Source organism: Bos indicus x Bos taurus, chromosome 5 (assembly GCF_003369695.1).
Source record: "Bos indicus x Bos taurus breed Angus x Brahman F1 hybrid chromosome 5, Bos_hybrid_MaternalHap_v2.0, whole genome shotgun sequence".
Classification (NCBI taxonomy): Eukaryota; Metazoa; Chordata; class Mammalia; order Artiodactyla; family Bovidae; genus Bos; species Bos indicus x Bos taurus.
In genome coordinates this window covers 3,382,376-3,407,802 of record NC_040080.1, presented here as the reverse complement: position 1 = coordinate 3,407,802, position 25,427 = coordinate 3,382,376, and the positions used below count along the sequence as shown (strand labels likewise).

At 61.3% G+C, this 25,427-nt stretch overlaps 1 protein-coding gene across 2 annotated transcripts in view; it reads right to left on the bottom strand.

The window, feature by feature from the left end:
- Positions 1-25,427, bottom strand: part of CELSR1 (cadherin EGF LAG seven-pass G-type receptor 1) — a 144,573-nt gene that overhangs the window by 10,743 nt on the left and 108,403 nt on the right. For both annotated transcript variants that reach the window (XM_027540486.1, XM_027540485.1), the window contains exons 10-25: positions 25,119-25,304; positions 24,151-24,264; positions 23,194-23,368; positions 22,484-22,625; positions 20,852-20,972; positions 19,026-19,209; positions 18,492-18,593; positions 17,798-17,892; positions 17,210-17,419; positions 15,819-16,002; positions 14,228-14,371; positions 10,302-10,506; positions 9,124-9,291; positions 7,392-7,518; positions 5,564-5,764; positions 356-530 (exon numbers count right to left, since the gene is read on the bottom strand). In XM_027540486.1, coding sequence (XP_027396287.1) covers positions 356-530; positions 5,564-5,764; positions 7,392-7,518; positions 9,124-9,291; positions 10,302-10,506; positions 14,228-14,371; positions 15,819-16,002; positions 17,210-17,419; positions 17,798-17,892; positions 18,492-18,593; positions 19,026-19,209; positions 20,852-20,972; positions 22,484-22,625; positions 23,194-23,368; positions 24,151-24,264; positions 25,119-25,304 — 2,533 coding nt within the window. The remainder of the gene's footprint in view (positions 1-355; positions 531-5,563; positions 5,765-7,391; positions 7,519-9,123; positions 9,292-10,301; positions 10,507-14,227; positions 14,372-15,818; positions 16,003-17,209; positions 17,420-17,797; positions 17,893-18,491; positions 18,594-19,025; positions 19,210-20,851; positions 20,973-22,483; positions 22,626-23,193; positions 23,369-24,150; positions 24,265-25,118; positions 25,305-25,427) is intronic.

Sequence of the window (25,427 nt, the reverse complement as noted above, 5' to 3'; positions counted from 1 at the left end):
ATCCACTCACCAACCTGTCCACCCACCCATCTGTCCGTCATTCACCATCCATCCACCCACCCATCTGTCCGTCGTTCACCATCCATCCACTCACCCATCTGTCCACAAAGCGGCAGACGTGGGAGTTTTTGTCTGTTAGGTGCCAGAAAGAACCCTGAATGGCCTGAACCCAGCCCTCAGTGTGCTCACACCTGACAGGGACACTGAGTGATCACACTCCTGTGAGCAGATGTGGGTGCTAGGTGCCCAGGACGAGGCCAGAGAGCTCCCCTGCCAGCACCTGGGGGCACTGACGTGGGTTCCTGCGATGTCCCGCGGGTCCCTGGCCGGGCGTGGCCGCTCTGCGCATGCTCACCTGTGACGATGGCCGGGATGCCCCAGCCCACCACGTAGTAGAAGCGCATGGGCCCCGCGTCGATGTTGCGCACCTCGGTCAGCATGCGGTAGACGTGCAGGCTTTCCACGAAGGTCCAGGCGAAGGTGCTCATGTAGACGTAGTGCAGGAGGATGGCGATCACCGTGCACAGGAACTGCGGGAGAGGCAGCGGCTGAGTGCGGCCCTCCCCCTGCACGGTGGGCTGACGCGGCTTGGGACGGGGGTGGGGGCGCCTGGGGGCGGGGCGGGCTGGAGGGAGTGGCGGTGGGGTGAGGACCAGACCGCATGGGGCCGAGAGGGGCTGGGGTGGGGTCCTGGGGAGGGACCAAATCCGGCACGCTGCAAACAAGAGGGCACGCAGGTCTGAGAAAGGAAAGCAGCTCAGTCGTTTTCCCTGATTGACCCAAGTGCAGCTGAGCGCCAAGTGCCAGCGTCTCAGGCTCCCCACGCGGAACAGAGCACAGGGAGTAGGTGCCTGGGGCCCCAGGACACCCGTCCCCCAGCCGAGGTCAGCGCCACGAGTGAGCCTAACCCGGGGTGATGGGTGCACTCAGCCTCGAGAGATTTAGAAGCTAGAAATCTGTATTTTCACCTCATGGCTCCAAATGTTTTAATGTTGCCATTTCATTTAACACTAAAAAATACGTATCATGGAGACAGCTCAGGCTGTGGCCCCGATGGTGAGCGTGGCCTTCATCCACCACTCGGGCTCTGCTGCAGGTCTCCGCAGTCCAGCTGCGGCCGGTGAGATGGAGCCTCAGCCCTGTGACCACGCCATCAAATAAGAAAGAAATCACCGTGCCTGTGCTGATTTATCGGGGCCTCTGCCTCCCACGGAAGAAAGCAGGGTGGGCAGCGTTTGTCATGTTTCTGTCCCCGGCTGGTGGGGCCGAGTGTCGGGAAGAGAAAGTCAACCTCCATAGTCGAGGCTCAGCTTTCCGGCCTCTGGGGGCCTTGGCAACCAGCCCGAGTCCCTGGACACCGAAGGTGGGGCGAGAACAGGAGGAAGATAGTGTTGGGGGGGCGGGACTGGGGACACTGTGGGATCGGGGCGTCCAGCCTGAGGCCAGGTGCCCAGGGACGGAACTTCAAGACCTCTGCCTTGGCCCAGAGCAGCCTCACCCGTCCTGCTGGGGGGAGGCTGGCTGCCCGGTCCGGGAACCCAAGGCCCAGCGGCTGGGCAGGCTTCCCTCCAGGTCCCAGGAGGCTGGACTGGCAGGAGAGCAGAGGAAGGACAGATGCGGGGGAGGAGGAGAAAGTCCCTGGTCACCCCTGCGGGGTACCACAGACCCCTGCGGAGCCACACCCTCTGTAGAGCCACGCCCCTCGGAGCCACGCCCCCGAGGGTACCACACCCCACCGCGGAGCCACGCCCCCGTAGAGCCACACCTAGCTGGGCCACGCCCTCGCAGAGCCACGCCCCCGCGGAGCCACACCCCTTGAGACATCCTGTCCAATCCTCACTGCTATCTGGCCAGCCCGACCTCCCCGGGTCTCACCGTCTGTGCCAAAGAGACACTTCCGCCCCAACAGACACCGAGTTGGAGACCGAGGGCCACCACTTGATGCACGCTGAGGCCTCTCTGCTCAGTCCCGGGCAGCCTCCTCGTGAGGGGTCCCCAGGCCCCAGGCTTGTTGGAAACACCAGTGCCACCTGCCATTGAGTCCACCTGGTGTTCTCTCCAGGAACAGAACCCCGGACATGTGGGAGGGACCCTTTTTAAGATTAACATCTGTCAAATGCAGCAGGAAGCGGGAACCCAAGCAGAAGCAAAAACAGAACCTTAGGTGATGGCTGGAGACACACCCTGTGCCTCCAACGCTGCACAGGAAATGGGGGAGTCCACCCTTAGGGATGGGCAGAGCGGTCAGCCTGGCCGCAAAGGGTGAGACTGAGGCTGGGTCCGCCCCATACCAACCCCCAGCCCCGCTGTGCAAAGCACAGCTGGCTCATGTGTGTGTCATGTCCGACTCTTTGTGACCCCGTGGACTGAAGCCCACCCAGCTCCTCTGTCCATGGGATTCTCCAGGCAAGAGTACTGGCGTGGGTTGCCATTTCCTTCTCCAGGGGATCTTCTTGACCCAGGGATTGAAACTTGCGTCTCCAGCATTGGCAGGAGAATTCTTTACCACTGAGCCACCTTTGACCCATGGCTGGCTCAGCAGAATGAAGAAGGGGGAAGAGACTGGTGTGCTGCCTTATATCACATGAAAAGTAAACCCACAAAACCACCTTTGGGGGGGAAAAGTCCCCATGCGCCAGAAGCCGATGTTTTAAAATGTAATGGGACCATACATTCAGGGGCTTCTGCACCAAAAGTACTACCTTTTCCAGAAACAGAACAAAGACAAACACTAATGCACAATAAATCATTTCAACCTGCCAGTGATCCGGGAGATGAAAACCTCGCCTGGAGAGGGGACTTCAGTTTACAGAAAACCCATCAAAGCCAGGCGCGGCGCCAATCCCGAGAATTACGCGCACGGCATTCCTCTTATTCGTGCTCACCAGCGCGTGGAGACCGTTCAGCTCCCCTTCCAGAGGCCGGTGAGTCAGAGCTTGAAGCCAGCAACAGCCCCTGAGCGTTTCTCACGCCGGGTTTGGTTGCGAGGAGTGGCCCATCCCCACCTCTCCGTCCCTCTGTTCAGACCACTCAAAGACACCCTTGAGGGGTTTTGCCCTAAGTCACGCAGCCCCCCTCCCCCCGCCCCCGGCTGGCGCAGGGATAGGGACTCGCAGGCAGGGAGAGGGGTGCTGAGCCCGGCAGGTGCAGAGGGGCAGCTCAGCCAGTCCAGCGCCCCCACCTGCCCTGGGAGCCTGACAAATACGGGCCCGTCCTCTGTGCCAGGCCTGGCGAACCGCCAAGGTCATCATGGAGCCCTCTCAAGGTCGTCTGCTTGGACGCCCTGCCTCTCTCCCTAACACCCTCCTCCGGAGGGTCAGAGAAGGGAGAGCGCTAACCTGCAAGGGCCCCGGGGCCAGCAAGCCAGTAAGGCTGTGCCTTTTTCCTAACACTGCATGCTCTCCGGGCCACCACGCTCACAGACACGCTTCCTCCTGCAGTGAGGGCTGGTCCCTCATGCCCAGCTCTGCTCTTCCTCAGCCCCTAAAGACCGGTGTGTCCAGGCTCACCCAGATGCGCCGCTGTTCCCAGCTCACTTGGTGGCGCCCCCTTCTGGACACTCGAGGCATCGCGCCCCCGCCCCCTCCCTCCATGTCCGCAGGGTCCTGACCCCTGGCCCTCTCCCCCTGCCCCGGTCCTGGCCGCGGCTCCACCCCCCACCCCAGGAAGATGCCATCCTGGTGCCCCTCTGACCTCCAGCCTCAGCCCTAGCCACCCTCTTCCCTGTCACCATCCGTTTACCAAAACGTAGACCTGGCCCTGGCTGTCCGTGGCACAGGGCTGCCTGCCAACAGAGATGACCAGAGATCCAGGCCCCTCCCACCGGACAGTGACGGGACCATCCTGCTCAGCCGTCCTCTGGGCTGGCGCAGCGCTCCCATCAGCCCCTGCGGTGCCAGGTTGGCATCTGACACTCCTAACGCCCCACCCTTGTCGGCGTCTGACACACGGATGGAGGCTGCAGCGCTTCCAGGGTCTGGGTCTTGGGCAGACTTAACACAGCGCCAACCACGAGTCCTCACTGCATGAGGGACGGAGGAATGACACCTGTGTCAGCAGCAGGGGGCAGCTGGAACGGCCCACTGAAAGGCTAAGGGCCCACTGCTCACCACAGGAGAGATCGGAATTAGGAAAGCAAACTCCGAACTTCCTGCCATCACTACGTGTGCACATGTGATGGTCAGTGGGCCTCATGTCGTCCCAGGGCCATTGGGGTCACCATTTAGTGATGGACCCTGAACTCAGACATGATGAACTGTCGGCCCTGGGCCGGGTTACCCAACCTGGCCGGCCCCGGGGCTCCCCACCTGTGAGCAGGAATGCTGCCACCCCCAGGGCCCCAGGGAGGTTGCCAAGAGCCAGAGCACGCAGGCAAAGCCTTGGGCACAGAGCCCGTGCCTCCTCCTTCACCCCCATCGAGGGGCTGTGACCCCTGGTCTCTGAAAACCTCTTTGGGAAAAAGGAAAAGCCACTAGCAGCCAGCCAGGGACCAAGCCACACGCTCCCTCCTCCTTCTTGCCTTTTTCTCCCCTCCAGGGCAGGTCCCTACCCCAGGCCCCAGGGACCTCGACCCAGCCCCGTCAGCCATGCCTCTGGGACTCAGATCCCTCACATCCTACAGAACAGCCTGTGCCCTGCCCCCGCTCTGGCTGCAGCCAGCATCTTTTACCCTCTCCTTCCTGAAGCCAAACTACTTCAGTCTCGACCAGGTTCTCCAAGTGCTGTCGTTTCCACCCCCTCCTTTGTTCGTTACCTTTTAAATAGACTGTGGCTGGTGGGCAAGAATGCAGCTGATTATATACATCTAGCCCCATAATAGGCAGCTACCTTGCTGAACTCTTTAATCATTTCTTATAATGTGTCTGTAGGTTGGTCTGGATTTTTCTGTGAGGTCCATCATATCAGATGTATAATCACCTAACCATAACTTCCAGGAGCCTAGGTAACACCCCACGAACCCATGTGATGCCCCAGGAGCCCACGTGACCTGGGGTGGCTTGAGAGAGACGCCCCGTATTTAATGTGATCACACTGACGTTCATCCTTCCTCCTCTCCCCCACGATTCTCTCTCTCTGCAGGCTCCCTTCTCTCGTCACCCTGCCGACCCAGGACCACCGCATTGCCTGTCCTGAACACCAGTGCTTTCACAGAGAGTGTGGCCATGACTCCCCAGAAAATGCAGGGCTGGGAGACATGGCCCAGCAGGGGGCTTCAGGCTCAAGTGACAGCTTGTAGGACTCTGGGGTCTCAGAGTGTACTCTCAGATGTAATTGCAAGCGTCTGGATCACAAAAGTGAGAGTTGATGTGCACAGAGCTCTTGGCTCCCAAGGTGACCTTGCAGGGAGATTCCTGCCGAGGGCTAAGCAACATGCCCACATGCAGGGCCTGGGTCCCCAGCTTCCCACCAGACTCCCAGCCTCACTCATCCCTGGAAACAGCCGCAAACACGCCGCCCGGCCCCAAGAACGGGTGAGAAGACCCCTCCTGCCCCAGCCCTGGAGAAGGTCGGTCCACGTACGTGCCCAGGTGGCCCCACAGGGGGCTGAGGGCAGGGTCCTCACCGGGTTCTCGGTCTGGGTGATCCCGATGACAAAGACCAGCTGGGAGGAGAAGAGCGCGGCGATGAGGTTCTTGTGGATGCCATTCAGGTTGGAGCGCAGCGTCCGCACCAGCGCCAGGAGCACGAAGGCCACCAGCAGCGCGGCCAGCGATAAGGACACGGCCGCGTAGGTCACGATCTTCAGAGGCAGGACCTCCCCGTGCTGCGGGCGGGTGGGCCAAGGGCGGGAGAACACGTGAGGGCCGTGGCTCTGACGGCGTTTTTGCACAATCAAGACACACTGATGCTTAATCACGTGGACAGGAGCCAGGGTGGCTGCCACGTGGCTCTCAGGTGCATGCTCAGACTCGGCCGAGATGGCCACGTTCATGTTAGGTGTGTTTTGCCAAAGTAAAAACAGACAAAAAAGTGGGAAAAAAAAAAAAAAACAACTTTAAGCCTAACTTGCACTGTCTGGCAGGAGGTATGGAGCCAATTCTGAGCTGAGAGACCTTCCAACAGAGTCTCAGCTCATGCAAAAAACAAGAGGTTTCAGAGCTGCAGGAAACCACAGTCGTCCCCTCTGATTTTTTTTTTTTTTCAAATATTTTTCAAAATAGGACGGACACCCGTCTAGGGTCCGGCGCCCGGTGGAGGTTCAGCACTTGGGAAACAAACAAACTGGTTCTATGGAAACTTCTAGAAGCACTGCTCTGAACGGGCACGGAACCGTGAGCCAGGCTCCCGGGGGAAGCGAGGAGCCAGGCCTGGGGGGCCTCGAGTGATCCGCAAGTGTGGCAGCACCCACTCCCCGAGGCTGGGGGCTCTTCAGATGCCTCTGGCTGTGAAGCACCCGGGCGTGGGGGGCCTCGACTCCTACTCTCGTTTAAGTTCTTCTACCAGGACTTCCTTCTGCCTCCTTTGCCTGCGAGGCTGCTCCTGGTGCTGCCCAGCTTCCTGGCCATCTGTGGACCCCCAAACCCGCCCCTCTGTGGACAAAGATGATTCACAATTAACCCTGTCCAGGCCGCAGGCCAGTGCTTCCCGCTGGAAAGTGCCCCTGCCCAGGGGAGCCTTGCTGTCCTACCGCCCAGAGGCGCAGTCTCTGCTGTTGACACTCTGACGCCCGGTCGGCAGCAGCTTGTGGCTGACTCACCTCCTGAGGACGGGACAGACACTTGGGCCGCTGCAGACCGGGCGTCCCGGGAGGGACGATGGCCGGCTGCCCGGGGCACATGACAGGCCTGAATACAAGGTCAGGTACCCAAGCCACCCGGGCCGGCTCCTCGACAGCAGCACACGCCCCCGACGGCCAGCCCCACCCTGCCCCCAGGCCCCATGGCCTCATCGGAGGCCCACGGAGGCCACTGAAGACTGGAGGTTAAACATCAGCTGCCCACCGCTTCTGCGGCTCCTGACCGAGCCTCCTCTGTCTTCCCGGGGGTGGTGTGTATGGCGTTGGAGGGAAATAACTCTATTGTTCCCCCCTCCCCGGTCTCGTGCAGCATAAACCGCATCACCTAACAGGCTGCTGAGCTCCCTGCTTTGAAGTGAGGTGTATATTCCAGGAGTTTCAGCCCGAGGTTCGGGGCGGCCATCACAGTTTTTAACTTACAGTGTGGCCTCTGTGAAAACCCCTTCTGGGGGGTTTTATTATGGGAATCCTAACACAGTCTGGCCAGTCCTCCCAGAACACAGTTTGCAATCGTGGCATCGGTTTGTTCAGAGCCCTTAGAAGGAGAGGCAGAGCTCGCAGAGGGGTAGGCGTGGGGCCAGGCTGATTTTCCAGAGGGATGGGTCCCTGGACACACTGGCCAGGTGGGCAGGGGCGGCCCTGGGGTGGTGCCCACCTCACGCCGGGAGACGTCCATGAGCACGGCTGAGCTGGCAGCATGGCTGCATCGGCAGGCGACGTGGGTCCGGTTCCGGGACAGCAGCTCGCAGCCTTTGGCCGACCACCCTCCAGTCCTGCCAGTGCTGCAGAGGAAAAGGGGGTGAGGAGGGGCCTCTGAGGCCCTCCCGCCCCGCTGGAGCCCAAGCAACGTCCTTGCCGTGCCTTGGCCAGGCGCCACTGTCCCCGCTGTGAGGACGCAGGCTGGCCGCCCCGGTGACCGTGTGAACCCTCTCCCTTCCCTTCCCAGGCCTCTAATGGGCACCCTCGGAAATTCACGTCTCATGCGTCATCCCGCAGTAAAACTTCAACGGGTGTCACAGGCCTCTTTGTCGGAGACATTAGTCAGTTGTTCAAACAGCCACTTTGTGCTTTGGTCTCCTTTTGAGTCTCGATGATTTAGGAAGAGACCTGGTGTGTCCGTTTCACACTTTCATCTTCAGATTGCACACAGTTTTATGGCAGCCGCCTGGAAGCGGGGCCCATTATTACCCTGTTTTACTGAAGGGAAGCCCCAGATGACAGGCTGCCGCAGGGCCCTGCCCTCCTGACTCTGGGAAAGCCAAGCGACGTCTCTGATCCTTAGTCTATTCATCTGTGAAGTGGGATGTGAAGGCTCACACACGTTTGCCAAGAACATGAAGGTCAGGCCGGCAGGTGCAGCACAGAGGAGGGCGGATCGTTAGCGCACCGCTTACTGCCGGGGTCTAATCAAGTGACCAGAGAGACAGCCGGGCCCAGCGTGCGCCAGACAGACCTCAGCGCCGCCCTCCTCGTCAAAGGGGGCCCCTCATTCTCTTTTGTAAGCCAAGCGCCTGCTACCCTCCGGGCGCTATGCTGGCTGCTCGTTAACTAGAATTTGGAAAAACCAGAAGGAGGGGGATGATGCGTGGTCTGTGCCGAGCCAAACCTGCCTCCCAGCGGCAGTGCCAGCCCACGGCCCCGCAGGGCCCCCGCGGCAGACACCCTGCCGTCAGCGGATCCACAATGTCAGGGAAGGTCTGGGCTGCACTGGAGCGAGCTCAAGGCTCTGTCCCGGGTGCAAGCGTGGCGTGCGGGGGTTGGACACAGACGGATGCTGCTGCTGTGGGCGGGGCCTCTGAGCAGTAAAGCCAGCCTCAGCAGCTGCCATGTGGGTCTCCAGGGTGGGACGGCTGAGGTCAGGGACTCTGGTCTGCTACGGGGACCCCTCCCTCACATCTGGGATTTCCCACTGTCAGTGCAGGAGGACCCTGGACCCAGTCTCTGACTCCCACCCCCGTGTGTCCAGAACGAGCCCCCGCCTTGTCCGGTGGTGACCGGGGCACCTGTTGGCAAGAGTCCTGCAGGGCTGGGCTTCTCGAGAGACCACCGTGTGTGCCTGTGCAAGTGTGTACACGCTGTGCACATCTGTGTTTCCAGGCATGTGTCCACGTGCACTCATGCACACACACGCCTGGTCATAACTGGGTGTGTGTGCACACACATGTGTTTCCAGGTGTGCATGCGTGTACATGCGTGTGTACTTGTGCTTATGGAGGGCTCTGACGCCCTAGGAGGGACTGAAAGGGGAGAAAGCGACCACAGACGAATGCCCCCGACCAGGACGCTCTGCCAGCGGAGCGTTGGGGACCTGCGGGCAGGCACCCTGGCTCAGCAAAGCTCCCCCAGAGACACACAGCGCTGGGGGCAGGGGGTGACGTCACCCTTACGTGATGGAGTGGTTCCAGGACACGCAGACCGGCTTGGTGCGCTCCTCGGTCTCCAGGAGGGTGAACTCCACCAGGATGGGCCTCTCCAGGGGGCTAGGCAGCGGGGCCCCCTCGCTGTACACCACCGTGCTCACCACTGGCGTGTTGATGACGGGCCGGTTAGGCAACCTGTAGGCAGAAAGCAGAACCCAGGACAAACCCGCCTGCGGCCCCGGGAGGACACAGCTCGGGGGTCTCTCAGGAGGGACCAGACCAAGCGGGCAAGCTCAGGGCCTTTGCCCTTGAGAGCGTGTGATGGGCTGGGGAGGAGGAGGGCTGTGGGCTTGGTGAAGGTTTAACCCCAGACAGGAGAGCACACGCCCCTCTGGGACAGAGGTGGACTCTGGAAATTCAACATGAAGAGAAGGAATGAGCGAGCAAATGTCGGGCCCCACAACCTATAACAGAACTGGATAACCCTGGCCTGCAGGGAACGTCCCGGAAAAGGAACGAGATGCCGTTCTTGTGGCTCTGGGAGGCTTCTTGTCCAGCCCCCGGGAGGGGCGCACATGAGGACCTCAGCCCCGGGCAGGAGAGCTGCAAAGTGACCCGAAGGTTGAAAAGAGCCAAGCCTCCGTGGGTGCCTGCCTCTGCTCAGGCCTCAAAGCCCTTGGGTGGCATTTGATTCTTCAGCCAGTGTTCACTGAGCTGCCCTCGGTGAGAAAAGCCACCTCACTGGGAAAGACGCTGATGCTGGGAAAGACTGAAGGCAGGAGGAGAAGGGAGGACAGAGGATGAGATGCTTGGGCGGCATCACCGACTTGATGGACATGAGTTTGAGCGAGCTCTGGGAGACGGTGAAGGACAGAGGAGCCTACGGTGCTACAGTCTGTGGGGTCGCAGTCGACAGGACCGAGCGACTGAACAACAACTTGGGCCTGGGGCCACTGGCAGCTGGTGGCAGGCCGCGGCGACACGGCCAAGCCGGGGGCGTGTGTCGGGAGGGGCACTCCGGCAGAAACACCAGGCACGCTCAGAACGCCTGCCGAGGCAGATCGCGGGGCAGCGGTCTCTGGCCTGGAGCCGGGGTCACTGTGCAGTGTCCTTGTACAGATGTTCCAGTGGTCGAGATTCTGACCTACAGGCGCCTTGGAACCTTCTGGAAATTCCTCCACCCCGCCTCCTGGAGTCAGCCTTACCTGAGGCTGCGGCGATCTGGGTCGTAGTGCTCTGGCAGCAGCTGCCCCAGGGTCCGGTAGATGAGGACCAGGGCGATGGCGAACTGCCCAGGCTCCTCGGGGTGTCTCTTCTGCCTCCTGGACGGGGCCTCCATCTCGGTTCTGGGCTGCGGGCGCGCCATCTGGGGGGTGGTCTTGCGACCGGCCGGCCTCGCCGTGGGCCCCTCTGCAACGGAAGCACAGAGTGAGGATGGGGGCCAGACACCTGTGATCCCACCAGACCGCTTTCTCCTCGAGCCCGTGAAATCCATGCAGGCTCTGTGGAAAACCCTAGGCGGCTCCTCAGAAGCACGAACATGGAACCGCCCCGGACCCTGCAGCCCCACTTCTGGGTGTGCCCTGAAGAGCCGGGGGCAAGGGCTTCACTGAGGCGTGCACACCGCGCCCACGGCCCCCTGAGTCACGGCAGCCACGAGGTGGAGCAGCCCAGGTGTCCCTGCATGGATGACGGGCTGGCAGAACGTGGTCCATCCGCACGGGCCACAGCGTGGGTGAACCCGAGGGCATGGTGCTCCTGAGAATCCAGTGGGACGCTGTCGACCCCACTCACGTGGGGCCCCAGAGACCCCTAGGACGCACAGAAAGCAGCTCCCCGCCACCCTTGCGGGAGGCTCATGGCCACACCACCCACATTCCCAACAACCCACAGGGTGCCCGCTGGGCCTCGTCCAGAGGTCACCTTGGGAGGCATCTCCAGCCAGCACACACTGCCCGGAGCACGGGCTCCAGGGAGGCGGGTGGTGGGAGAGGGTCTTCCCTCTGCTGCCGTGATTGGGTGCCGCAGGCGGGGGGCCAGCCTCAGGGTGGCCGGCCGATTCCAGCAGACGCCCCTCTGCCCCGAGGCAGCCACCCACTTTCCACATCCTCTTGACCCTGCTCAGGGCTGTGCCGGTCAGCAGCTGGTTAACAGCTCCAGTTGACCATACTCTGCCTGGTCAGCAACCCTGGTTAGTCACACTCAGCCTAGTTAACAACCCTGGCTAGTCACCCTCAGGCTGGTTAACAGCACTGGCTAACCACCCTCAGGACGGTTAACAATACTGGCTAGCCACACTCAGGATGGTTAACAATCCTAGTTAGTCACATTCAGGCTGGTTAACAGCACCGGCTAACCACTCTCAGACTGGTTACCAACCCTGGTTAGCCACCCTCAGGATGGTTACCAACACTGGTTAGCCACATTCAGGCCAGTTAACAGCATGGCTAGCCACCCTCAGGCTGGTTAACAACCCTGACTAGCCACCCTCAGGCTGGTTAACAATCCTGGTTAGTCACATTTAGGCCGGTTAACAGCATGACTAGCCACCCTCAGGCTGGTTAACAATCCTGGTTAGCCACTCTCAGGCCGGTTAACAGCATGGCTAGCCACCCTCAGGCCAGTTAACAACCCTGGCTAGCCACCCTCAGGCTGCTTAGTGAGGCAGGCTGGCCGACACTGGCTGTGGCGTCAGCAGGGCGTGAAGGTCAGTGTCTGAGCAAGGGGGTTGTGGGCTTGGTGACGCCAGAGGGGGCGGGGGTGAGAGTGGACAGAGGCTTGGAGCCCCCAGGGCAATGGGGCGGGGAGAAGGGGGTCTTCCAGGAGGGACACCCGAGCGGCCGGCAGGACACGGGGGGCCAGGGGGCCGGACTGCACCCCGGGAAGCCCAGCCATGAGGGTCTCACCCACATCTCGGGCTGGGGGAGCTTAGGGTTGCGGTCCTCAGCCTCCCGGCCACGTGGCAAGTCAGGTGTCTGGGAAAGTGGCCGGGGGAGGCCACAGAGGCCCGGGGTGGGATCTTATCAAAAGAGAATCGGCGGGTTTACCACGGGGTGACTGTGCTGGTCAACTGACACTTTGGCAACTTAAGTAAATACCACACTGAATAAAGGCCACGTGCAGGGGGCCGGGGCGTCAGCTGAGGCTTCCCAAGCAGGGCAGGGGAGCAGGCACCACAAGCTTCTCCCATGGGGTTTCCTAAAGCAAATGGCCTCGTGCGTGTCGACTCCCGATGCCACAGGCCCCGAGAGAGGGTGACACTGACGCCCTCACAGAGAAAGAGCCTGAGTTTAGGTCAAGACACTAAACTATATGCAGATACACACACACAGCTGTCCACCGCACCTTAGCTGCGGGGCTGCGCTTCAGGGCCCCCTGTGGACGCCTGGAACCAGAGATAGTTGTTGGTGTTGTTGAGTCACCCAGTCGTGTCCAGCTCGTTGCGACCCCCTGGACTGCAGCACACCAGGCCTCCCTGTCCCTCACCGTCCCTAGAGTTGGCCCAAATTCATGTTCTTTGCATCAGTGATGCCATCCAGCCATCTCATCCTCTGATGCCCTCTTCTCCTTCTGCCCTCAATCTTTCCCAGCGTCAAGGACTTTTCCAATGAGTCGGCTGTTCATATCAGGTGACCAAAATACTGGAGCTTCAGCTTCAGCATCAGTCCTTCCGGGAATATTCAGGGTTGATCTCCCTTAAGATTGACTGGTTTGATCTCCTTGCTGTCCAAGGGACTCTCAGGAGTCTTTTCCAGCACCACAGTTCGAAGGCATCAATTCTTTGGTGTTCTGCCTTCTTTACTGTCCAGCTCCCACAACCGTACCTGACCACTGGGAAGACCTTAGCCTTGACTAGATGGACCTTTGTCGGCAGAGCAACGTCTCTGCTTTCCAACACACTGCCTAGGTTTGTCATCGCTCTCCTGCCAAGAAGCAATCGTCTGCTGATTTCATGGCTGCAGGCACAGTCCACAGTGACTTTAGAGACAAGAAGAGGAAATCTGCCACTGCTTCCACCTTTCCCCCTTCTGTTTGCCATGAACTAATGGGGCCGGATGCCATGATCCTACTTTTTTTAATATTTAGTCTTAGGTCTTAGTACTGAACCCTGTATTTTTTTCCTATGCATACATACAAAGTTTAATTGGTAAATTAGCACATTAAAAAATTAACAGCAAATATCTGTGAGAGTAGGACCATAAACAAGGCTGAGCGCTGAAGAACTGATGCTTTTGAGCTGTGGTGTGGAGAAGACTCCTGAGAGTCCCTTGGACTGCAAGGAGATCCAACCAGTCCATTCTAAAGGAGATCAGTCCTGAATATATTCATTGGAAGGACTGTTGCTAAAGCTGAAGCTCCAATAGTTTGGCCACCTGATGGGAAGAGCCAACTCACTGGAAAAGAAACTGATGCTGGGAAAGACTGAAGGCAGGAGGAGAAGGGGACAGCAGACGATGAGATGGTTGGATGGCATCACTGACTCAATGGACATGAGTTTGAGCAAGCTCCGGGAGATGGTGAAGGACAGGGAGGCCTGGTGTGCTGCAGTCCATGGGGTCGCAAAAAGTTGGACAAGACTGAACAACAACAATATCCTACGTCAGTGTAAAATTTTAAAGGTTTTAAGATGTCTAAATAATATGCATATTACTGACAAAACAAATTGACTAAAAAGGTTTCAAATTTTAAAGTGTCCATTGAATCATCAAGTCCCTATTTGGGAGAGATGTTTTCAGCAGCTGGAGCAGATCTGGGAAACATACTTAAAGAAAATCTGCAGTGTTTAAGCTGTGTGGCAAGTCCTAACTTAGGACTGGAGGACTGCACTCAGATGGCTCTGCTTGGGTTTTGGGGGGTCGGGGAAGAGTCTAAAGTTTCACATCCGTGGAGAGGCAGTGTTTCACTGCACAAGGAGGACTGGCTCACACACAGTGTGGGTGTTCACTCCATCACCAAGTTATAAACCAGCCCAATTTCTGTAAGGCACCCCCGTGGCTGCCTTTCCCTCTGGGCCGGCAAACGCCAGGCTGCAGGGTGCAGGGCAGAGGGCGGGGGCCACAGCAGGCTGAGCCCCCTCTCCTGCCCCCACTGCAGGCCCCCCGGGGGAGCCCCCACGTCCCATCAGCCTTACCTTTCCGCTCCGCTGGTTTGAAGAAGTCCTCTGAGAAGAAGACCGAGGACTCCAGGTCTCTGGGGACCTCGCCCCGGAGGTGCTCGAGCCGCGGCACGCGGGCTCCCGTGAAGTTCAGCTTGTCGAAGACGTCGACGGCAAGAACTGGGGGGGACGGGGGGCCCCATCACACACGGCCCCTGACCCCCGCCCCCCGTGGAGAGCCCGACTGGACCGCTGATGCTTTCGAACGGCTCAGAAGGGTTGTCCCTGGTCACCATCCCCTTTGAACAGAACCAACGCCCACTTCTGGCTGAATCAGACAGCCGGGGGCCTGGGGACCTGGGGAGCTTTAGGAGGGGTGCCCTCACCCCCCCACAGGAGTGTCATTTCCCTCCAGCCGTGTCCCTGCCGACGGTCACCCCTGCAGGCTCCAGGGAGAACCCCCAGGTCATGCTGCTGAGCTGTTTGATTCAACACCCGCTCTGTGAAGGGTACCCCGAAGTCACTGCACAACAAAGGAGGGGTGCTCCCACCCTGGCAGTCAGGGTCAGGGGCAGCGGGAGCCCTGGAACGCGGGAGGCAGGGACGGCTGGCCCCAAGGGCTGGGAAGGTGGACGGCTGGCCCCAGCACAAGCAGCACCCAGGAGGACGCTCTCGGGCCAGGGCAGGGGGAGGGTCCCAACCCCAGAGCATCGGGGTGGACGCTGGAGGGTGTGCGGGCAGAGGCTTGGCCGGGACCGGCCTCTCGAAGGGGCTGGGGGGCAGCAGCTGCACCAGACGCCCCTCGGGTGCCTGAGTCCTGTCTGCCCCGGGAGTCTGCAGGCCGGCTCTGCCAGATCCTCTCCACAGACGGAGGCAGGGACCCCGGGAGCTCCTCCTTCCCTCCTGCCCCAGTGACGACAGCATCCCACGCTCTCCTCCACCCCAGCGTCCCAGGCTCAGGTGAGCTCAGCGTGAGCATCTGGTCATCAGTGAGGCCCCTCCCCATGAGCCCGAGGGTCCACGCCAGCTCTGGGTTAAAGGCTCAGCCCTCTGGAGACAGATGATCCCGGAAATTAAGGGGCAACTCCCAGGGAAGGGGCAGTGCTGGGGTCCCACCTGAGGCCCCATGGGGGAGCTTAATAAACACAGGAGGGAGACCAGCAGCCCCACGTCCAGGACGGCACCCTCCAGCGTCTCCCTGTCTGGGCAGGTGGGGCTGGCCCTACATCAGGGCCTCCTCCCCAGGAAGGAAGCCGACTGTTTAAGCCCCGAGCCCAGAATAGCACGTCCTGGGTCCCTGGGGCGACTTGGTCCACAGGCGTCCGCTGTGCGGACGGCTCAGCCCCCGGCCCGGCGCGGTGGATATGGGGGGTGGTATTCCCTTGCGCCTGCTACCAGCGGCCTGTCTCTGCCCCTCTGGGGTCTGAGCCTCTGCCTGAGGCTGGAGGCTGGACCTATGGCCAGACCCTCGAGCCCGCCTCCCTGGGCAGCCCCACCCCCAGGTCTGGAAGGCCTGCGGACCACTAAGATCCTCCCCGCGTCGACCCTTCCCCGACACGTGGCCAAGGTGGGTGGCACTGCAGACGGGCCCTGGGGGTCCCCCACCCCCGCTGGGCCGTGGCCTCACCCATGTTGGCCGTGACGATGACGAAGGGCCGCAGGTACGTCCTCCGCAGGTTCCGGGCCACGTTGCTGAAGTAGGCCTCGAAGCGCCGCAGCAGCTGAGCGGTGCCGGGCTCGCTGCGCTGGATCTGCTCCCAGGCGGCCCTGGTGGCTGGGGCCAGGAGGGCGCTGCCCGCCTGGACGACGTCCTGCTCGGACAGACAGACGGACAGACGGTGCTCAGCTTACGTGCGGCCAGCCCGCAGGAGCCTGATTGACGAGACAGGGCCCGGGCTCTGGGGAGCCTTCGGGACAAGGCTGGGCCCAGACGTCAGAGATGGGGACAGGCGCTGGAGTGTAACCTCCATGGTCAGTGAATCCTTGCAGGGCTTCCCCCCGAGATGCAAAGGGGAGAGGCAGGCAGAGACGCCCCCCGGTCACATCGGCAACCCCCACCCCACCAGGAGAGCCGGGCGTGGGGACCCTGGCCACTGCTGAGCCCACAGGGAGGCAGCCCAGGATGCCCGGTGCACTCTGGTTCAGGTGACGCCCCCTCCCCGAACACTGCAAATGAACGGGGGGCAGCGTGGTGAGGACACGGGGGTGTCACTGGGACTCAGGGGGCCACAACCCAGGCTGAAGGCAGGATGAGAAACTTCTGTTTGCAAGCAATTGGAAATGGGAACAAAACTCCCTTGGCCCAAACCCTCAGGCCCGGATTGAAATGCGGGTGACAGGACTTTCTGAGGCCCTGAGGACTCTGCATGGAGGTTCCCAGGGTTGGGGGTGGTCAGCATGGACAGGAAGGTTCCCCGGGGGCTCTGAGTGGTTGGAGAGGGTCCCCGGGGGCTCTACATGGACCAGGAGGCCTTAGGAGTGAAGCAGAAACACGAGGCAATGCCAGCCACCCGCCAACACAAGAGCAGTTTATAAGCTAGTGAACGCGGCTCCTCACTGGTTATTTTCAACAGATGCTTTGTAGGGACTGATCACTTAAACACGATGCATGGCTGTCTCTAGGGCAGGAGACGCCAGGCCACCCGAGATCGGGAGCTCAGGGGCCTCTCACAGGCTGCGTGCCCTGGGCCCCTGGGCCTCAGATTCCTTAACTGTAAAGCTGGGCAACAGTGGGCTCCACAGAGGATGAGTGTGGCAGTCAGCGGGCTGACTCAGGTAGACCACCCCGAACGCTGGTGCGCACGGCATCCTGCTGTTCCCCGTCAGGCCTGCTCCTTTGCTCCTTTTCCGCGATGCTCCTAACCCTCAGGAGTCCCCTTTCCAGTCACTAAATGGGCCTGAGCTCACATGGGGAAAGTGGGGTCTTGCCCCAAGGACACTGGACACGCCTGCCGGTCACAGCCCCACCTGGACCCCAGATGTGTGGGGCTGAGGGCCCCGCGCCTGCCACCCTCCTACCTCGTGGAAGTCGGCATCCCGTGTGGCCGCCAGCTCGAAGCCCTGCTGGCTGCTCTCGTGCAGCAGGACGCGGCCCAGCAGCTGGTACGCCGTCCGCACGTCGTTGCCGAAGAGCGTGGCCACGTGCTGCGTGGCGTTGCGCAGCGCCCGGGCCAGCCGCAGGGACCGCTCCCCGTCCATCTGCGTCTCGTTCCGGCTCAGCTTCTCGTTCTGGGTCAGGAAGCAAGCGCCACGTCAGCCCTGGGCCCTTCCCAGGACGCAGGGCCCGTCGCTTTCCAGTGGAAACCCCCTTCTCAGGAAAGAACTTTAAAAACCCCCAGACTCCCAGATGGCCATGGCACACAAAAGGAGGGTGTGTCAGGCTCAAAAGCACCTGGAGAAAGAGCCCAGGTGGACGAGGGACAGGGCAGGGTGCGGGCAGCTGTGGGCGGGGGGCCCAAACCCGGGGGCCCCGAGTCTGCAGACCCAGACGCGGGCTGAGATCTGGAAAGGGAGGCGGAGACGGCCTCCAAGGGCCGGCCTGGGCCCACGCGATCCCGGGGTCTGGACGCCCAGCACCCTCCCGCGTGTCCCCAGGGCGCAGCCTACCATGGCTTTGAGGTCGATGAAGGAGACGGTGGTGCAGTTAAAGAGCTCCGGGGGCAGCCAGCCCTTCTCCCCGCTGCAGTGCCGGACCGCGTTTCCTAGGAGCAGAGAAGGACCCGTCCAGCCTGAGAGCTGACTTGTGAACCAACCCCTGGCTGCCCAGGGCCCAGGGTGCTGCAGCCATGAAGCCGACACAGCTCTTCCCTCAGGTCTGGGGCCGTGCCCACATCTGCCCTACATTTGCAACCTTACAATTGACCTGGGCCGCTCAGTTACCGTGGGTGGGCAGCTGAGCAAGTCCGTGAAAAGATAAATCGGCTGGGTGGTCTCTGGAGCGCCCACCGTGTCCATGTGCACTGCGGGCCCGCCTGGACCCCGCCTGGGGCTGGCGCTCCCTGCGTCGTCTCACTGGACCTTCCAGGCCCCTGGAGGCGCGGGCGCAGGCATCACCCCCATCTTACCAAGAGACCCCACCCTCCCGCCGCGGTGCTCTTCACGTTTTCCTGTGCTCTTTCCAGGTTTTGCCGTTTACGATGGACGAAGAAGTTCTTATTACCCTGGCACTTTGGGTAAAGGAACTCTTTCAACACGGAACATCCAGTGAGCTCCGATGCCTTGGCCAGCCCTCCCGCGAGCCCCACACCATTGACTGTCCTGTCTGGAACGGATGCCACAGGCCACACCCTGTGGTACTTACCCACGGACCCTTTGGGGCACGGCACTGCGGCTGGCTGCCCGAACTTGGTCTGTGGCCACCATATGCCAGCCTCAAACGCTCTGGGGCATCCGTTGTAGATCACTGGGGACAGAGGGGAGGCGCTCAGCCTGGCACATGAGTGTGCGGTGCTCCCTGCACGCTCCTCCCGGAAGGGAGCCCAGCCCCACCGAGAACCGGACCCCGCACGCCTCCACCATGGGGGTGAGACTCAGGGAGGGGGACACAGGCTCTGACCCACGCCGCCTGGAGCACCAGCCATAGAAAGCCAGGCAGACACAACTGGATCACGAGGCTGTCAGGCGCCCCCCACGCCGCAGGAGAGCGCAGTGCACGCGTGCACACACACAGCCCCCCACGCCCCAGGAGAGCACAGCGCACGTGTGCACACACACACCCCCCAACGCCGCAGGAGAGCGCAGCGCACGCATGCACACACACAGCACCCCCCCCAGAGGCAGACCCACAGTGCCCGTCCCTGCCACACGGCCCGAGCGGGTCGAGGGTGATGCAGACCTTCGCAGCCGAGGACGGTGACCTCGGCGAAAGGGTTGTCGCAGCGGTTGCACTGGCGTCCGATGACCCCGGGCTTGCAGCTGCACTGGCCGGTGTCCATGTCACAGACGCGGCTGTGGGAGCCATGCGGGAAGCAGTCACAGGGCAGGCAGGCGTCCTGCCCTGGGGGCCTGTAGTAATTCTCCTGCGGGAGCCAGAAACAGAGGCTGGACGTCAGTGCCGCAGAGGCCCCGCCCCTGGAGCACGTGTCCTGAGTGACGTCAGGGTTCCAGCCCGGCCGGCCGGCCTCACGGCTGCCGTCCACCCACGGCGTCCAGACGGACGGTGCCTGGGGCCCCCTCGCTGGACGGGGCAGGGGTGTCTTCACATCTCAGCAAGTGCTTACTGTGAGCCAGCTGCTGTCCTCAAGAGGATCAGAGACTCAGTGGCGATCTGTGCACGGGGGCACCAGGGTGGCAGATGGGAGCTTTGTGCTTTGTTTTTTTAAAGTGTAAGAAATTAGAAGCCGTCTGAACATCTGTCATCAGACAGGTCAGGGTGATGGTCAAGAACACAGGCTTCAGTTTTGGAAAGTCCTGGACTGACGCCCAGCTGGGTGGTTCACGGGCCACAACGCCTTTGCCGGGCCACTCGGTCCCCCGAAGCCCACGGGTCGCCAGCTGGAAACTGGGACAGGCGGTGACTTGGGCAACTGGCAGCCCAGGACACAGTGACACAGGCTTCCGTGTCAGACAGGGACACAGAACTGTCCCCTGGGGGGTCCAACCACATGTCCTCCAGGGCCTAGAGGGGACGCTACACGTGAGCAGCCACCCTGGGAGGGGACATGGATGTCACTGTCAACGTTCATAGTCCTTTCTGCATTTGCAATAACTTTTTATGAAAAAAAAAAAAGAAAAACCTAGGCACGTTCTCCCCAAGTACCCTCTTTCCCTCTGCCCTGCCCCCCACTGAGGCTACGACCCCATCCACCACCACGTGGCTTGCGTGCGTGGTCCTGCTCTGCTGGGCCCTCGTGATTCTTCAGACCCCAAGCAACACGCGGGTGTCAGACAGCGCTGGGGCTGCAGAGAGCACCATGAGGGCAGGGTCCCTTCCTGGGTCAGCAAGCTAAGCCAGCAGACTGCGCGTCCCTCTGAGCAGCTACTGTTACAGACAGACCTTCCCTTTGGGATTCAAGTTACTGGCAGCTCACGGCGATTATTGACACAATATTCTGAAGGTACATGGTGTTTTCCAGGAGGCCAAGGGGGCCGGGTTTCCATGTGATTTGGGCTGAGAACAGGCCGTGCATGAGGGCGACAGGTATACAAGGCGGGGGGAGTGGGCAACGCTTTCCACATTTATTTGTTTACATTTTTAAAAAATGTTTTATGTGGGCCACTTTTCAGTCTTTACTGAATTTGTTACAACATTGCTTCTGTTGTATGTTTTGGCTTTCTGGCCATGAGGCACGCGGGATCTTAGTTCCCTGACCAGGGATTGAACCCACACCGCCTGCACTGAAAGGCTAAGTCTTAGCCACCGGAATGCCAGGAAAGTCCCGAGCCACCAGGAAAGTCCCTCATATTTTCAATGGGGGTCATTGTTGGGTGGTTCAATAAAAGACCAGAAAAACGGCCAACCGGGGAGAACCACGGCTGGTGCTGAAGATGAGCCAAAACTCACAGAAATGTCTCAGCTTCTGATGACCCCGGGTGGGCTGAGCCAGAAGGCCTGGGGTGCTGAGGGTGAACACCGTGAACACCTAACTCACGTGCTCTTGTCCAGGCAGGCGCGGTGCCCGCCCCTCCCTCCCCTGGGTCCCCACGGCCTGCGGGCCTCACCTTGCACTGGCACTGCCCGCTGGTCTTGTTGCAGTCGGCGTCGAAACCTTTGCTGACCGCACAGTGGCAAGGCCCGCATACAGGGTTCCCCCACCAGCCTCGGGGGCACGGAAGGTCGATTCTGTTGGGACATCAGATAGTGCGTGGAAGGTGCATAACTGCCCTTTGTGGCACTAGAGGGATGTTGGCGGCCTGGGCCCCAACTGGCCTGGATCTGGGCGCCCCCCGCCCGAGTGGTCCGCTTCCCCATGCTGCCTCCATGGAAGCCCTTAGCCTCTCACGTGCCAGGCCCAGCCTTCAGGGGCCCAGGTCTGGAAGACACTGGTGACGCCCTGGCCCAGCCTCCCGTGTCACACTGCCCAGCACCCCCCACCAGGACGCCTGGCCCACGGGGTGGGTGACAGCCACCCTCACGCCAGGCTGGCTCTCCGTGGCCCGGCGCCACCCAACATGCGTGCCCTTCAGGCTCCACAAAATGAAACCCTGCCCTACGTTTACTACCCTGGCTGACAGCTTTCCATCCGCCCTCCCACCAGCGTCAATCCCTCCTTCTCACCTGTTCACCTAACCAGCAATTATTAAGTACTGACTGTGTACACACTAGGGGAATACAAACGGCAGGGACAGGGGTGGGGCTCCAGTCTGGTGTTGACGGATCTGCATCGACGTTGGGGGGGACCCCTTCCCCCTGCCTCCTCAGCCCTGCACTACGGGCAACACCAGGCCTCAGGGATGCCACACGGCCTCCCAGCCGGTGCCCTGGCCTCTGGCTTCCACCTGCTTGAGCCACATTGCACCCCAGAGTCGGAGGCTCTCTGACACCCAGTCTTGATCCCCCACAGCTTTCTGCGGGGCCCCCGTGGCCTCCACAAAGCTGAGCTCTGTTCCCCGTTTGCGGGCAGGCCCTCCACTCAGGCCTGGGAGTCTCCCCGGTCCAGAAGCTGCCTGGGACAGCATGTGCCAGCCCTGCCCGGGACTGGCTGACCCTCTGAGCTCCTTAGACAGGCCTCATGCCATCACTGCTCGCTGGCTCTGCCCTCTGGTGTCCCCCCCGGAACACCCCCTGGAGGTGCCCCTCCCTTCAGCCTCCCTGACTCCATCCCACCATCACCCGGCAGGCCGGGCAGCTCTGCTGTGCATTTGGGTGGAGACAAGCTCAGTAGGGGTTGGTGAGAGATGCCCGGTTGGATTCTCATTTATTTCACGCCAAATTAAAAGACACGTCCTTGTTATCCAGAACCATATGTTGCTGTTCAGTCGCTTAGTCGTGTCTGACACTCTGTGACTCCATGGACTGTAACCCGCCAGGCTCTTCTGTCCATGGGATTCTCCAGGCAAGAATACTAGAGTGGGCTGCCATCTCCTCCTCCAGGGGATCTTCCCGACCCAGGGATTGAACCCACATGTCCCGTGTCTCCTGCCTCGCAGGCAGATTCGTTACCACTGAGCCACCTGGGGAGGCTTTTAAACCCCGTAATGAAGCTACTGTAAACTCACCGAGTGGTGATGAAGGGGGAATCAGATGGAGGTGATCAGAAGGTACCTCGCCTACTTGGGGTTCAGTAACAGAGAGGAGAGAGCAGGTCGGGAGCGGGGGCAGCGCACGGGCCCGCCGGCGGGGGCGGCGCTCACCTGTTCTCGCAGTACTGCCCGTAGTGGCTGGACCCGCACTCGCACACGTAGCCGCGCGGGGAGTCGGGGCTGTGCACGCAGGCCGCCGCGTGCCTGCAGGGGTTCATGTGACACGCATCCACACACCTCTTCCCAAAGTACCCTGTGGGGACAGGCCAGTGTTACCCCACCCCGGGACCCGCCTCTCACACCGCAGGTCCTTGTTCCGCGAGGGGGGATGGGTGGGGAGAGACCCTCTGCGTGAGCCTGTGTTTGCAATCTGCGGCTGCCCCGAGACCCCCTTTCCAGGCTGCTCTGCAGAGGAAAGCTGAAGAGGCCCTTGGAAGCACGGGAAGCATGGACACTCAGGGGGTCCGACCTGGAAACACGGAGGAGAGGGCCTCCCAGGCTGCCTGGGGAGGGTGGGAGGCTGGGGGAGCTGACGGTACCAGCCAAGCATCACCTCGACAGTCAGAGGCGAGCACCCAACATGTTATTCTCAAGCGTGTGCCCTTCACTACCGCTCCCTCGTGTCAGTGTGCCCGGAGGGTACAGCGGGAGTGTCCCTGCCCCCAGGTGAAGAGACAGCACAGGGGCCCCTCCTCAGTTACGAAACACAGCTCCGGCACCACACGCCGGCAGAGAGCTGCTGGGGGACCAGCGCCCGGCTCGGCGTGCGGGGCGGGTTAAAGCACAGAAGGCGCCGCCCCCCGCGGCCGGCAGGTGCCCACCTCTGTCACAGACGCAGGCGTAGCCGCCCCAGGTGTTGCGGCAGCGGCTGTGGGGAGGGCAGGGGCCGGAGGAGCAGGGGTCCTCCACCTCACAGCCGTCCTTCACCCTGACCTTGAGGGCGTCGTTCATGTTCAGCGTGGCGATGTTGGTGGCCGTCTCCCCCATTCTCACTCCCTGCATTTCAGAAAGGGGGGCCCAGAGTCAGTCCCTCGGGGCTGGAGGAATCCCCAAAAGGGAGCCAGGGGTCCCTTATTGCAAAAGTGAGGCCAGGATGCACGCACTGCCGCCCCTCCCCAGGTGTGGACCCCAGGACGGGGTTCAGGCCATCTGGGATGGAGACGGACTAATTCCATGTTCTGATAATTCCATGGTGAGGGTCACGGAGGAAGCAGGAAGCAGAACAGCTGCTGGAGACGGAGGGCAGGGCGGCTCCTGGGAGAAGCGGGGGGCTGTGCAGAGGGTGTCCGGAGTCGAGGCACCGTGCAAAGCACCATGGGGCCAGATCACGGAGGCGCAAGAGCGCAGGGCAGGCACGAAGGACTGTCGCCCGCAGTGGGAGGCTGGGGGCGGGTGGACATGAGCGGAACATCGTTATGAACGGCTCCCTCAGGCTGCTGCCAGCACACCTGGTCTAGGGGATGGGCGTGGGGCCCGTCCGGGTGAGGATGGGGGCTGCTGCAGGCGGCCAGAGGGAGGCTCTGGACGGGACATGAAGGCAGGGCTGCAGGTGGACGAGGGGGTGGCTGGGAGGGCGGTGCAGAACTCGAGGGGAGGCAGGGAGGAGGGGGGCCGTAAGTGGGAAACACGATGTGTTCAAGTTGGGTGGGCGATTAGACAAGTGAACTCGTTTGCTGAAAACCAGCAGGACGATCATGACACCCACGGCGGTGCCGGCCGCCCTAAGCCCGCCGTGGAGGCCCAGGGTGGGGGTTGGGGAGGGCGCGCACGCGGGGTACCTGCATGCAGCCCTGGAAGCCGCGACGCACGGACACCTTGTCTTCAGACACGCCCCCCACGATGAGGCTCCTCATCCGCAGCCCGGGAAGCTGGTTCCCGATCTGCACCGTGTCCTGTGCAAAGAGAGGGGCTGGGCCACCGCCTGCAGACACCTGGCTAGGAAGCGCGTGCTCAGAGACTGCAACCCAGCCATGCCGGGCGCTCCCCTCAGCCTGGGGGCCGTCCCTGCCTCACACAGGGGGCCACGCAGCCATTTCCGTGGAGACCACAGCTGTTCGTGCATGAGATGGCGGGGTGCGGGAACCAGCCGGGGGACACGTGTCTGTGTCCCAACCCGGCCAAGGTGGACGGCTGGGGGAACATGGGCCACCCTCCCACTTGTCATGGGCACCGCCAATGAGCCACTGCATAAGAAAGTTCGATAAACTAAAAAAAAGTAAAACCCATCCGTGGTGGCAGGAACCTAAGGAAGTCTCAGCCGGATCCTCAAGCTCAGAACACGGCAGCTATTCACTCCGAGAGCCAGGTGCGGGAAGAGCCTGGACTCCGAGAGCTCTTAGGAAGCACAGGGAAGCCCCTCCAGTGTGTGGGGGTCCCCTTACATGCCTCCGATCACCTGGCTCACACCCTGCAGATCCAGCATTCTCTGAGTCACCTGCCTGGCATGCCACCTGCCCAGCTGCAACAGGTGTGTCTCTCCGGGGGCCCACAGCCCCTCCGGCACCTCGGTCATGTGCCCCCACCAGATCCATCTGTGTACCCCAGACGCACAGCACAGAATGGCTGTGGCTCAAGCCAGCTTTGCTACAAGAAACCGTCTAGGCAGGGATGAGGTGCAGGCTCCCGGGACCCCAGCAGAAGGAGGAACATCAGACCCGAGTTCAGGGGAGCCCAGAAAGCACTCCTCCAAATCCACAAGCACCTGGCACCTGGCGGGGTCCCCCTGCGTTCCCGCAGGCCCACTCACCTGGTCCATGCCATAGTCCAGGGTCATGATGGCCAGGTACTTGATGTCTTTGCCCTCCGTGGCGCTCTTCAGTTCTATCAGCAGGTGGTGCCACTCCCCGTCGGTCACGCGTGACCTGGACAGCTGCATGGACACCACGTCCGAGGCGCCGTGGGACACCTCGAACTGGACGTGGTTGTTCAGGATCTGCAGGACGGGAAGAGCTCCACTGGGGACTGAGGCAGTGATGACAAGATACAAACCACATCGCAGTCACTTAAGGAACAAAGCCATGCAGACAGACTCACCGTGGGGCACCAAGTTAAAGAT